The sequence below is a fragment of the Oxyura jamaicensis genome, chromosome 15 (genome assembly GCF_011077185.1).
Source record: "Oxyura jamaicensis isolate SHBP4307 breed ruddy duck chromosome 15, BPBGC_Ojam_1.0, whole genome shotgun sequence".
Classification (NCBI taxonomy): domain Eukaryota; kingdom Metazoa; phylum Chordata; class Aves; order Anseriformes; family Anatidae; genus Oxyura; species Oxyura jamaicensis.
The window spans coordinates 7,073,569-7,083,954 of NC_048907.1; the positions used below are offsets into that span (position 1 = coordinate 7,073,569).

A 10,386-nucleotide genomic window follows, 5' to 3' on the forward strand; every position below is an offset into this window, starting at 1 on the left:
AAAGGGAGGGAGCTACCAGCCTCCCCACGTTCCCTGAGCTTGGCAGCTCCTTGCAGGAGCCACCCTGTATGGGGGTCAGACGGGGGAGAGGGGGTAACAAAGGGGGAGAAGGGGTAATATAGGAAGAAAGAAAGGGGAAGAGAGGGTAATATGGGTGAGACGGGGTAACAAGAGGGGGTAACAAAGGGGGAGAGGAGTAATATAGAGGAAGAAGGGGTAATATAGGGAGAGAAGGGGTAACAAGAGGGGCAAAGAAAGGGGAAGAGGGGGCAATATGGCAGAGATTGGGTAACAAGAAGGGGAAAGAAAGCAGAAAAGGGAGTAATATGGGGAAGAGGGGATAACGAGACAGGGTAATATAGGGGGAGAGGGAGTAACAAGGTGGAAAATTCAGGGGGAAAGGGGGTAACAAGGGGGGAGATTAGATAATATAGGGGGGGAGAGGGAAAGAAAAGGGGGAGAGGATAACAAGGGGGGGAAGCGGGAAACGAGGGGGGAAAGGGAGTTACAAAGGAGGAGAGGGGTAAGCAAAGGGGGAAAAAAAAGGGGGAGAGGGAAAGGGGGAGTTCAGGCGGGCAGCCGGGGGACACCACGTCCCCGGGGGACCGTCCGTTGCGAGGAGCCCGCACCTCCGGGGGTCTCCGAGGGTCCCCAGCCACCCTCGCCCCGGGGCCACCGGGGCCGGTCTCGGCTCCCCGCGGCGGCGGCCCCGGAGCCCGGCACTGCCCGCCCTTTCCGCCCCGTCCCTCCCGGGGCCGCCGCCCGCTTCCGTCCCACACGGCCGGGATGGCGCCGCCGCCTCGCAGCCGCCGCCAGCGGGGCCCCGGCGGGGCCGGGGAGCGGCGGAGGGGGCCGCAGGTACCGGGGGGGACATTGGGGGTACCGGGGGCATGGGGGGGGGGGGTACCGGGGGGTGGCGGCGTGCCCCGGCCCCGTGCCGGCGGTCCGCGCGTGGCTGCCACACCGGGACACGCGGTGCTGGTCTGCCGGGGGCTCCGGTGTCGCCTGTCCCCGTGTTCTGCCGGCACCGGTGTCCGCAGAGCCCGTAGCAGTGTTCCCAGTTTCCCCCGTCCCCACGTGGCACCGGTACCCTCCGATGTCCCGGTGTCCCCGTGTCCCGGTGTCCCCAGTCCCGGTGTCCCCATGTCCCCATGTGCCAGTATCCCCATGTCCTGGTGACCCCAGTCCCTGTGTCCTGCTGTCCCCATGTCCTGGTGGCCCCATGTGCCAGTGTCCCCAGTCCCCATGTCCCACTGTCCCCAGTGCCACTGTCCCTGCCCACTGTCGGGGCACACCCACTGTGCCCCAGTGCCACCCGGACGCCCATCACCGCCTGTCCCCAGGTCCCCGAGGCCCCGCTGCCCGCCTTCCCCACCGCCGAGGACAAGGATGATGCCACCGCCGAGGACACGCAGGCCATGGTGCGGGCACAGAACAAGAAGAAGAAATCCGGAGGCTTCCAGTCCATGGGTGCGTGCACTGGGACAGGGGGGTCCCCAGCGGTGTCACCCCCCAACCCTGGGGTGCTGCCCCTCCTGCCTGTGTCCCCTCACCTGTCCCCATGTCCCCGCAGGCCTCAGCTACCCCGTCTTCAAGGGCATCATGAAGAAGGGCTACAAGGTCCCCACGCCCATCCAGAGGAAGGTGAGACCCTGGGATGTGGAGGCACCTTTGGGACCCCCCCCTCCACAGGGTGCTGACGGCAGGGCCGTGTCCCGCAGACCATCCCGGTGATCCTGCGTGGCCGCGACGTGGTGGCGATGGCGCGGACCGGCAGCGGGAAGACGGCCTGCTTCCTCATCCCCATGTTCGAGCGGCTGAAGGCGACCAGCCCGGCCGGGGCACGTGCTCTCATCCTCTCCCCCACGCGCGAGCTGGCCCTGCAGACCCTCAAGTTCACCAAGGAGGTACAGGGACAAGCACGGACCACGGTGGGCCTGGGGTTCGTTTGGCTGCTGAACCCACTATTCACCCCCTTCATGTTTCTTTCTCACCCTGCAGCTGGGCAAGTTCACCGGCTTGAGGACAGCTCTCATCCTGGGAGGAGACAAGTAAGCCGTGTCCCCGCTCTCCTTGTCACCCCAGCATCCCTAAAACACCCCCAAACGTCCCAAACCTCGGGGCGGTGAGCTGAGCTGCCCCGTGCCCTCTCCCTTCTCCTAGGATGGAGGACCAGTTCGCTGCGCTGCACGAGAACCCCGACATGTGAGTGTGGGCACAGGGAGGGGACTTGGTGGGGAAACGGCCACCAAGAGCCACCGGGGCTGGATTTAGGATGGTGCAGGGAGCCCCCGTTGTCCCTCACATAGCCCCATCACCAGAACCAGCTCGGTGTAACTGTCTCTGTCCCACGCAGCATCATTGCCACCCCCGGGCGCCTGGTGCACGTGGCGGTGGAGATGAACCTGAAGCTGCAGAGCGTGGAGTACGTGGTGTTTGACGAGGCCGACAGGTCAGTGCGCTCGGAGCGGGCAAGGGTGGCAACGAGGTGCCCATGGCTGGCCCCAGAGAGGTGCAGCAGGCTCTGCGACGTCCCGCGTCCCTTCCCCGCAGGCTCTTTGAGATGGGCTTCGCAGAGCAGCTCCAGGAGATCCTCGCACGGCTCCCGGGCAGCCACCAGACCGTCCTCTTCTCTGCCACGCTGCCCAAGCTGCTCGTCGAGTTTGCCCGGGCTGGTGAGAAGCATGGGAGAGGCGGTGGCCAGAGGGCTGCGGGTTGGAGCCGCCTCCAAGGCCCTGTGAGCTGTCAGGGTCCCGTTGGGTGGGGACGTGACGCGGTCCCTCAGCTGTGCTGGCCACAGCGTTGGGACTGGAAAAACCAAGCTGGGCTGAGGCTGGGCCAAGCGGGTGCCCCAGGCTGGGCGCTAGGGGCTGTCCTAGCACCGTGTCCCACACGCCACCCGCGTCCTCTACATGACCGTGTCCCACAGGTCTCACCGAGCCGACGCTGATCCGTCTGGATGTGGAGTCCAAGCTCAGCGAGCAGCTCAAGGTGAGCTTGAGCCGGGCTTTGTGCTCGAGGGGAGCTGGCTGGGGTTAGGAGCCAGCCAGGGCGGCGGCAGCGGGTGTTGTGGGGTGTCCCCAAGAGCGTGGGGACCCAGCAGGGCTGAGCTCTGCCCTCCCTCTGCAGCTGGCTTTCTTCCACGTGCGCGGGGACGACAAACCAGCCGTGCTGCTCCACCTGCTGCGCAGCGTGGTGAAGCCCCAGGACCAGACGGTCGTCTTCGTGGCCACCAAGCACCACACGGAGTATCTCAAGGAGGCAGGTGGCATCCGGGGGACACGACGGGTGTGGGCAGGCTGCAGGGGGGGGAGGCCTTTCCAGACCCACATGGGGTCTGTGTCCACGGGCAGGTTCCTGCTGGAGTCCAAGCCCGTTTCTCCTGGTCGAGGAAGAAATCCGCAGCATGTGTGATTGTGGAGATGCTGCATTCACCATCTCCTTAAAAAAAGGGCAGATCGCAGTGGGTTTGGGGTCTGGGTGGGCACCCTGGGGGCTCGGGACCCCATCCTTGGCTGAAGGTGCATTTCCAAGCGGGATCTGATCGCTCTTCCTGTCTCCAGCTGCTGACAGCCCAGGGCATCTGCTGCACCCACATCTACAGCTCGCTGGACCAGACCGCCCGCAAGATCAACATCGCCAAGTTCGCCCAGGGCAAGTGCCCGGTGCTGCTGGTCACGGACGTGGCCGCCCGCGGGCTCGACATCCCCATGCTGGACAACGTCATCAACTACAGCTTCCCCGCCAAGTCCAAGCTGTTCCTGCACCGTGTCGGTGGGTGCCCGTGCCCTGTGCGACCCGGGGTCCCTCAGGGTGGGCTGTCCCTGGTCCCCTGTTCTTAAGGGTCTGATCCCTGCGCCTCACCAGGCTGGGAAACCTGCAGAGAAGGCGCTGATCCCCTTGACCTGTTAGTGATGTGTTTGGGGCAGGAGGTAGCCGTGGCGTGACGGTGGGGGCTGAGATGTCCCTGTTTTCCCTGCTAGACTGCGGGCCCTCTTCAGGGCAGGACTGGTGCCTTCCTTCTGGTGACACGTGCACTGCAAGGTTCCCTGCCCCTAGGGACAGGCTTGGGGCAGTGGCAGGGTCCCCTTTGCTCCCTTCCCCAGTGACCCACAGCCCCTTGCCAGCTGGGCATGGCATGTGCCTGGGGTCCTGGGCCACCAATGGGTCCCTGTCGTGGGTCGGGGACACGCTGGGCTGGCTCTGGCTCTGGTTTCCCACTTTTCTCCTCCTCGCCCTGCCAGGTCGCGTGGCCCGAGCTGGCCGGAGCGGCACTGCCTACTCGCTGGTGGCTCCCGACGAGATGCCGTACCTCTTCGACCTCCACCTCTTCCTGGGGCGCCCGCTGGTCCTCGCCGGTGCCCAGGAGCTGCCTGCAGGTAAGGCGGACCCATCGCAGGCACTGGGGTGAGCGCACGTCCCTCCAGAGCAGGGTGCTGGCCACACGTGAGGTTTGTTCTTGGAGTTTGTGCTCTCGTGGCAGCCTTTTGGGGAGAGGGGCTCTCAGAGGGGCAAATACGCTCCCATTACAGAGGTGCAGCTGGGGAAGGGCGGGTGGACAAGAGATGACACGGTGTCTCCCGCACTCCAGATGCCGGCGGGGTGCTGGGCCGTGTCCCGCAGAGCCTGGTGGACGACGAGGAGTGCCTGCTGCTCACGGACCACGAGGGCTCGCTGGAGCTGCAGAGCCTGCGCCGGGTGGCCGACAACGCACAAAAGCAGTACCTGCGCTCCCGGCCCGGCCCCTCGCCCGAGTCCATCAAGAGGGTCAAGGACCTGGCCGTGTCCCAGCTGGGCATCCACCCCCTCTTCAGTGAGCGCCGCGGGGACGCCGAGGGAGGGGACCTGTCCCCTCACTGCTGGGCTGATCGGTGTCCCCTCCACGCCCGTACCCCCCAGGTTCTTGCTTCGAAGACACGGAACTGGAGAGGCTGAAGTTTGTGGACAGCATTAAAAGCTACAAGGGCAAGGCGGTGAGTTGAGGCCCGACCTCGGGCACGAGGCTGCAGCAGGGACAGGAGGGAAGGTCCCTGCACCTGCAGCACTTGCCCTCTCCCCCTGGTGCAGACCATCTTCGAGATCAACGCCACCGCCCGCACCTTGGCCAGCACCATCATGCGGTCGAAGCGGCGCCACGACCATGCCGTCATCGAGAAGTACCAGCGTGGGCAGCAGGAGAAGCGGGCAGCGGCTCTCCAGGGGCAGGGGCTGCGCCAGGCCCCCCCCAAGCCTGAGGAGAGGGAAGGAGAGGAGGAAAACCTCCAGGTAGCGGGGCCGGGACAGGGCTGGGCTATGGCTTTGGGGCCAGCACGGTGTCCTGCAGGAGCCTGGGCCCCTGGGCTATGCTGGCAGGGGGACACGGCTCCCCCAGCCCCCCGTCCCCTCCCCAGGACGTGTTCTCCACCGTGGTGGGACGGAAACGGAAACGGGGCCAGGGTGGAGAAGACAGTGCCAGGAAGAAGCCGCAGCAGCCGGCGCAGCGGGATGAGGAGTTCTACGTCCCCTACCGCCCCAAGGACTTCGAGAGCGAGAGGGGGTGAGTTGGGGAGCAATCCCTCTGCCCTCCCGCGTCATCCTGCAGCGGGGGTCTGCTCTCATCGCTCCTTTTGTCCTCCCCACAGGCTGAGCGTGGGCGGCGAGGGCAGCCCCTTCGAGCAGCAGGCGGCTGGAGCCGTGCTGGATCTCATGGGCGATGAGAACCACAACCTCAACAGGAGCAAGCAGCTGCTGAAGTGGTGAGCGGGGGGGTCTGCATGGCAGGGGAGAGAGGGGTGTACCCCCAGCAGGTATTTCTCTCCCCCTGAAGGCAGTGTTTCTTGCTGTCTGGGCCGTGCAGGGGCAGTTAGGGCCCAGCAAAGAGGAGGGGGGTGGACGTTCCCCCACTTCCCCCCCTCTGTCCTTCACAGGGACCGTAAGAAGAAGCGGTTTGTGGGGCAAACAGGCCAGGAGGACAAGAAGAAGGTGCGGACAGAGAGCGGGCGCTTCATCAGCGGCTCCTACAAGAACAACCTGTATCCTGCCCACGGTCACTGCCGCCTGCCTGTGCCACGGCAAGGGGAATGGGGAGGCTGAGCGTGCCTGCTGCTGCTCAGCACCACGTCCTGCGGCTCGGGAGCTGCCTGGTGCTGGGGCCGGGCAGGGAGGGAGGCTGGTCAGGTGCTGGGGAGTCGCTGCGTGTTCCCTTAACCCACCCCAGCTATGAGAAGTGGAAGCAGAAACACAAAGTCGATGACCGGGATGACGATGAGGAAGACGAACGAGGCAGGGAGCAGTTCAAAGGGAAGCACAAGCGCGGGCACGGTGAGTACCCAAGCAAGCACCAGACCCCACACAGTCCCCCCACTCTCTCTCTGGCCTCTGAGCGTGCTTTTACCTCCTCCCCTATCTGCCTCCATCCCCCAGGACCCCGGCAGCCCGCCGCCCAGGGCAAGGTGCGCTCGGAGCTGAAGAACAAGCAGCAGATCCTGAAGCAGCGCAAGGCGGCAGCCAAGCAGCGCTTCCTGCAGCGCGGGGGCCTCAAGCGCCTCAAGGCCAGGAACCGGCAGCGGGTGCAGGAGCTGCAGCAGATGGCCTTCGGGCGCCGCGTGGGTGCCGCCAAGAAGGGCAAGCTCCGAAAGAGGGTGTAGGGCAGGTGCTGCAACACGGGGTGGCCAAGGGGCGTCCCCCCTGCCTGGATGTGCTGCCAGGGAGAGAGACATTAAATCGCCAGCTGGTTTTGTATCCTGCCTCCTCTTGGTGCTTGCTGTGGGCAGCTTGTGCCTGGGGTAATCCCTCCCGGAGCTGCAGCCATAAAAGAAGCAGGTGCTGCAGTCCCACAGCTGGGTTGTATTTTGATGGGAAACAGCTTTATCAGCACCAACAGCCTGAACACAAGCAGCTGCTCCCCGTTCCTCCCGGGCAGCTGGGTCCCTCTGCCTGCGTGCCCCTTGCAAGAGGGTACCCGGGGTGCAGGCTCTGTCCCAAGGTACTTGGTGCTCTGCTGCGCTGGAGCTGCGTTGCCTCTCGGGGTTCCTGGGCTTGTTGGGGAGCCACCTCCATCCCCGGGTAGGTGCTGGCATCCTGCAGCTTCGTGCTGGCCTTGGCAGCCTCATCCCAGGGAGGATTTGCCCCCAGGTTGGGACTCCTGGTGGCTTGGAGGCACTGCGACACCCCTGTGGCGCCGTGGGTGTGTGGTGGTGGTGGCAGCCACACGGGGTGGGCCCAGCCCTGGCTCCTTGGGGTGCAGCTCAGCACAGATGGCAGCTAGGTCCTGCATGCAGAGCAGCACCTGGGGAGATGGGGGCCCTGATGCCACAGCCGTCCAGGGAGAGAGATGTCGCTGTGTCCCTCCAGCCCCGCTGCCGAGGAGAGGGGGGCTGCACTCACCACGTCCAGCTGGGACTCTGTGTCCTCCAGGGCCACATCCTTGGGGACCTTCAGGTGCTTGGTGGCGAGCTGGAAGAGGCTCAGCACGGCCATCCTGATCTGCCCCAGCAGCAGGGTCTTGTGGGTGGCCGCGCTCTGGATCTGGGTCCAGCAGGACTCCTGGGGGACGGACAGACAGACAGACAGCGCTGGGCCCCACGTCCCCTGCACCTCCCAGCCATTCTGGCCTTGTGCTCCCTCCCCATCACCACCCCATGGGCCATCTGCCCTCCACAGGAGGGCGGGGGCCTGTACTGCATCCCCTTGCCCCCAGGAGGGGGTCCCGCAGCCTCCCTTACCCCCTGGAGCACGTCGTGGCGGGCGGCCTCCAGGCGTGCGCGGAGCTGGAGCACCTCGTCCCTCCCACGCAGGAGCTCACCACCGGCCTCCTCGCGGTACCGCTGGAGCCGAGCCCGGCCCTGGGCCAGCCTCTGCTGCCCGGCCTCCAGCTGGTGCAGCAGGGCTGCCCGCACCCCCGCCAGCGCCCCGAAATGGGCCAGCATGGACGGGACGTCCTGGAACTGGGCGGTGGGAAGGGGATGAGCGGCTTCAGGAGCACCCACCCCACCGGGGTGCTGCTCACCCTCATCCTTGGGGTGATTTTGTGTTCCAACTTCTCCAGATCCCCCCACAGGTGCTCCAACGTGGAGCTTGGGGTGCTCCAACATGGAGCTTGGGGTGCAAGGGGCACTGGTGGCCCTGGGGACATGGGACAGGGACCTTCACCGTGTCACACTCACCTGCCCCGTGGTGGCCACCACGCCCCGCAGGTAGTCCCCAAAGACTTGGAGGCTCTGCAGACGCCGTCGCAGCCACTCCCTGCGCCGCAGCAGCCCCGCCAGCTCCTGGCGCAGGCCATTGGCCTCGGCTCCTCGCCGTGCTGCCCGTGCCCGCTCCTCGCCCACCCGGCCCAGCGCCCGCTCCCGCCTCACTGCCGAAACCTGCGGTCGGTGGGGACGCGGTCAGCGGGGCCGTGGCCACGCAGGGGCACGGTGCTGAGCCCGGCGGCGCCCGCACCTTGAGGAAGGCGTCGAATTTGAGGGCGACGTCGCGGAGCTGCTCTTCCCGCTGGCCCAGCTCCTGCCAGCGCTGGTCCAAGCGCTCCGTCCTCCGCCGAAATTCCTGAGGGACCCAGGGGTGCTGAGGGCATCGCCCTGCCCCAGGGCACCCAGGGGTGGCAGGGATCACAGGGGGGCACCCACCAGAGTCCCAAACCATGGATTTGGTGCCAGTTTGGAGGGGTTGCTGATGGACTCTGACCCATCTGCGGCCGCTGCCCACCCCTCTCCCTGGGCAGGGGGCACACGGAGGGGCTGGGGGCCGCCGTACCTCCCGCTGGGCCTGCAGAGCCCGCTCCACCTCTGCCACCTCCCTCCTCTTCAGCAGCAGGCGCGTGGAGGAGGGCAGCAGCGACGCTGAGTCCCACGCTGGCACCGTCCTGCCCAGGGCCACATGGAGCCGATCAGGACCAGCTCGGGACCCCCAGGCCCCGAGAGACCCCCCCCAGCCCCATCTGAGCTCAGAGGGGGGGGTCCCAGAGATCACCCAGGGCCACCCCGACCCCACCTCCCCTCTTGCTTCAGCCTCCCCCTGCTCGCAGCCCCCAGCCCCGACACCATGGGGTGCACGCAGGGACGGGGCCCTGCTGCTCCCCAGGGCAGGGTCTCCTCCCTCAGTGCCCCAGCTGGGGACACACCACAGCCCCCTGCCCTGACACCCCCCGGTGCTACCCAGCTGTCAGGAGACACCCCCAAACCTCTCTCCTGCCCTCCCCACACCCTTAAATCAGGCCCCCAACCCCCCCCCTGGCTAATTGCAGGTGACGGGGAGCCACGGGACGGCCGGGGGAGGGTGCACAGCACCTACCGGAGCTGCAGCTTCTCTTCAAAAACCCTACGCAAGCTCTCCTCCAGACCTGGGGACATTTTGGGGCGGGGGTGCGGAGGAGCGGGACGCCGGGCGGCCGAGATGGCGGCAGCAGGCAGCACAGAGCAGTTGCCAGGGGCAGCCAGAGGCGCCCGCAGCCTCCCGCGGGGTTTCTCTGCTGCGGCCCCGAACGTCGCCCCACGGGGCAGGGGCACGGCCTGGGGACCCCAGCGTGGCCCTGGGATGTGTCCCCGGGATGTGTCCCCTGCCAGAGGGGCCCTGCTCGACCCCAGCCCCACCGGGAGGGCAATTCTGGGTGCTCTGCCCCCAGCCTCCTCCTTGCACGCCCTCCCAGCCTTTCTTTTTGGCCCCAAAGCCCCAGGTGTGCTCCCGGATCCCCCAGCCCCACGCTCTGCTCCCCAGAGCCATTTTTGGGGCTCTGTGGGGGTACGTTTGGAGGTGGGTCCCACTCGCAGCTCTCTGACCGTGCTCCCCTCCTTGCTCCCCCTGTGGACTCTCCAGAGCCTCCCCCCACTCCCCAGTCCCCCCCAGCCCTCCCCACAAACCTCAGCCCCCCTCCAAAGATCACCATGCGCAAGCAGACCCCAACCGCTGCCCCCCCAAGTCCTCTGCCCCCCCCTTACCTCTTCAGCTCTCCTCCACATCGCACTGTTCTTCACATCCCGGTGGGGGCTCAGCCCCTGCTGCCTTGCCCACGGTGTGCACAGCCCCTCCCCATGAGCCCAGGGGTCCTCTCCCCCCCACTCCCCCCCCTTCAAGTCCCCTTGCTCCCCCCACACACACTCTGATCCCCTCCACGCCCCATGCGTGTGCTCACACCCCTCCATTCAGCCCCTCTGCTTACCCGCAGAGGGATCAGGTTTGATCTGTGCCTCGATCCCCTCCCATGACGCCCTGGCCCCCTTGGTGCCCCACCCTACAGACCCCTCCAGGTCTGCCCTGACCCTGTTCCCCCTCCCTGACCCCTCCGTGCTTTCCCTCGTGGCCACGCCGCAAGGTCCAGCTCAAATCTTCTAGCTTAGACACAGAGCAACATTTCAGAAGAAATTGGGGAAAAATTATTTATAACAAAAACAGTTAAGGGGGGGGGCCCCC

At 66.3% G+C, this 10,386-nt stretch overlaps 2 protein-coding genes across 2 annotated transcripts; one reads left to right on the forward strand and one right to left on the reverse strand.

Annotated features, from left to right (window-relative positions):
• Positions 1 to 721: 721 nt before the first annotated feature.
• DDX54 (DEAD-box helicase 54) lies at positions 722 to 6,720 on the forward strand. Its single transcript, XM_035341002.1, has 20 exons — positions 722 to 846; positions 1,338 to 1,470; positions 1,574 to 1,644; positions 1,722 to 1,907; positions 2,002 to 2,051; positions 2,164 to 2,205; positions 2,357 to 2,452; positions 2,554 to 2,675; positions 2,930 to 2,991; positions 3,130 to 3,261; positions 3,564 to 3,774; positions 4,245 to 4,379; positions 4,592 to 4,813; positions 4,900 to 4,973; positions 5,068 to 5,265; positions 5,391 to 5,536; positions 5,622 to 5,735; positions 5,907 to 6,011; positions 6,197 to 6,300; positions 6,403 to 6,720. The coding sequence occupies exons 1-20, from the start codon at positions 787 to 789 to the stop codon at positions 6,624 to 6,626; spliced, it is 2,487 nt and encodes an 828-aa protein (XP_035196893.1). The 5' UTR covers positions 722 to 786; the 3' UTR covers positions 6,627 to 6,720.
• A 108-nt stretch (positions 6,721 to 6,828) lies between these two features.
• On the reverse strand, positions 6,829 to 9,862 carry CFAP73 (cilia and flagella associated protein 73). The gene is made up of 8 exons (XM_035340899.1): positions 9,837 to 9,862; positions 9,271 to 9,777; positions 8,734 to 8,842; positions 8,422 to 8,526; positions 8,145 to 8,345; positions 7,704 to 7,925; positions 7,366 to 7,524; positions 6,829 to 7,267 (listed from the first exon to the last, which is right to left on the reverse strand). The coding sequence occupies exons 1-8, from the start codon at positions 9,860 to 9,862 to the stop codon at positions 7,088 to 7,090; spliced, it is 1,509 nt and encodes a 502-aa protein (XP_035196790.1). The 3' UTR covers positions 6,829 to 7,087.
• Between the last annotated feature and the right edge of the window lie 524 nt (positions 9,863 to 10,386).

What these genes read in the sequence shown, in the direction of transcription:
- DDX54 (XM_035341002.1), top strand. Translation starts at nt 787, where the DNA reads ATGGCGCCGCCGCCTCGCAGCCGCCGCCAGCGGGGCCCCGGCGGGGCC. An exon ending in CCCTCAAGTTCACCAAGGAG is followed by an intron (nt 1,908 to 2,001) that starts GTACAGGGACAA and finishes CTCACCCTGCAG; the next exon opens with CTGGGCAAGTTCACCGGCTT. An exon ending in CTCATCCTGGGAGGAGACAA is followed by an intron (nt 2,052 to 2,163) that starts GTAAGCCGTGTC and finishes CCCTTCTCCTAG; the next exon opens with GATGGAGGACCAGTTCGCTG.
- CFAP73 (XM_035340899.1), bottom strand. Translation starts at nt 9,862, where the DNA reads ATGGTGATCTTTGGAGGGGGGCTGAG. An exon ending in GAAGAGAAGCTGCAGCTCCG is followed by an intron (nt 8,843 to 9,270) that starts GTAGGTGCTGTG and finishes GGCCCTGGGCAG; the next exon opens with GACGGTGCCAGCGTGGGACT. An exon ending in CAGAGTCCCAGCTGGACGTG is followed by an intron (nt 7,268 to 7,365) that starts GTGAGTGCAGCC and finishes CCATCTCCCCAG; the next exon opens with GTGCTGCTCTGCATGCAGGA.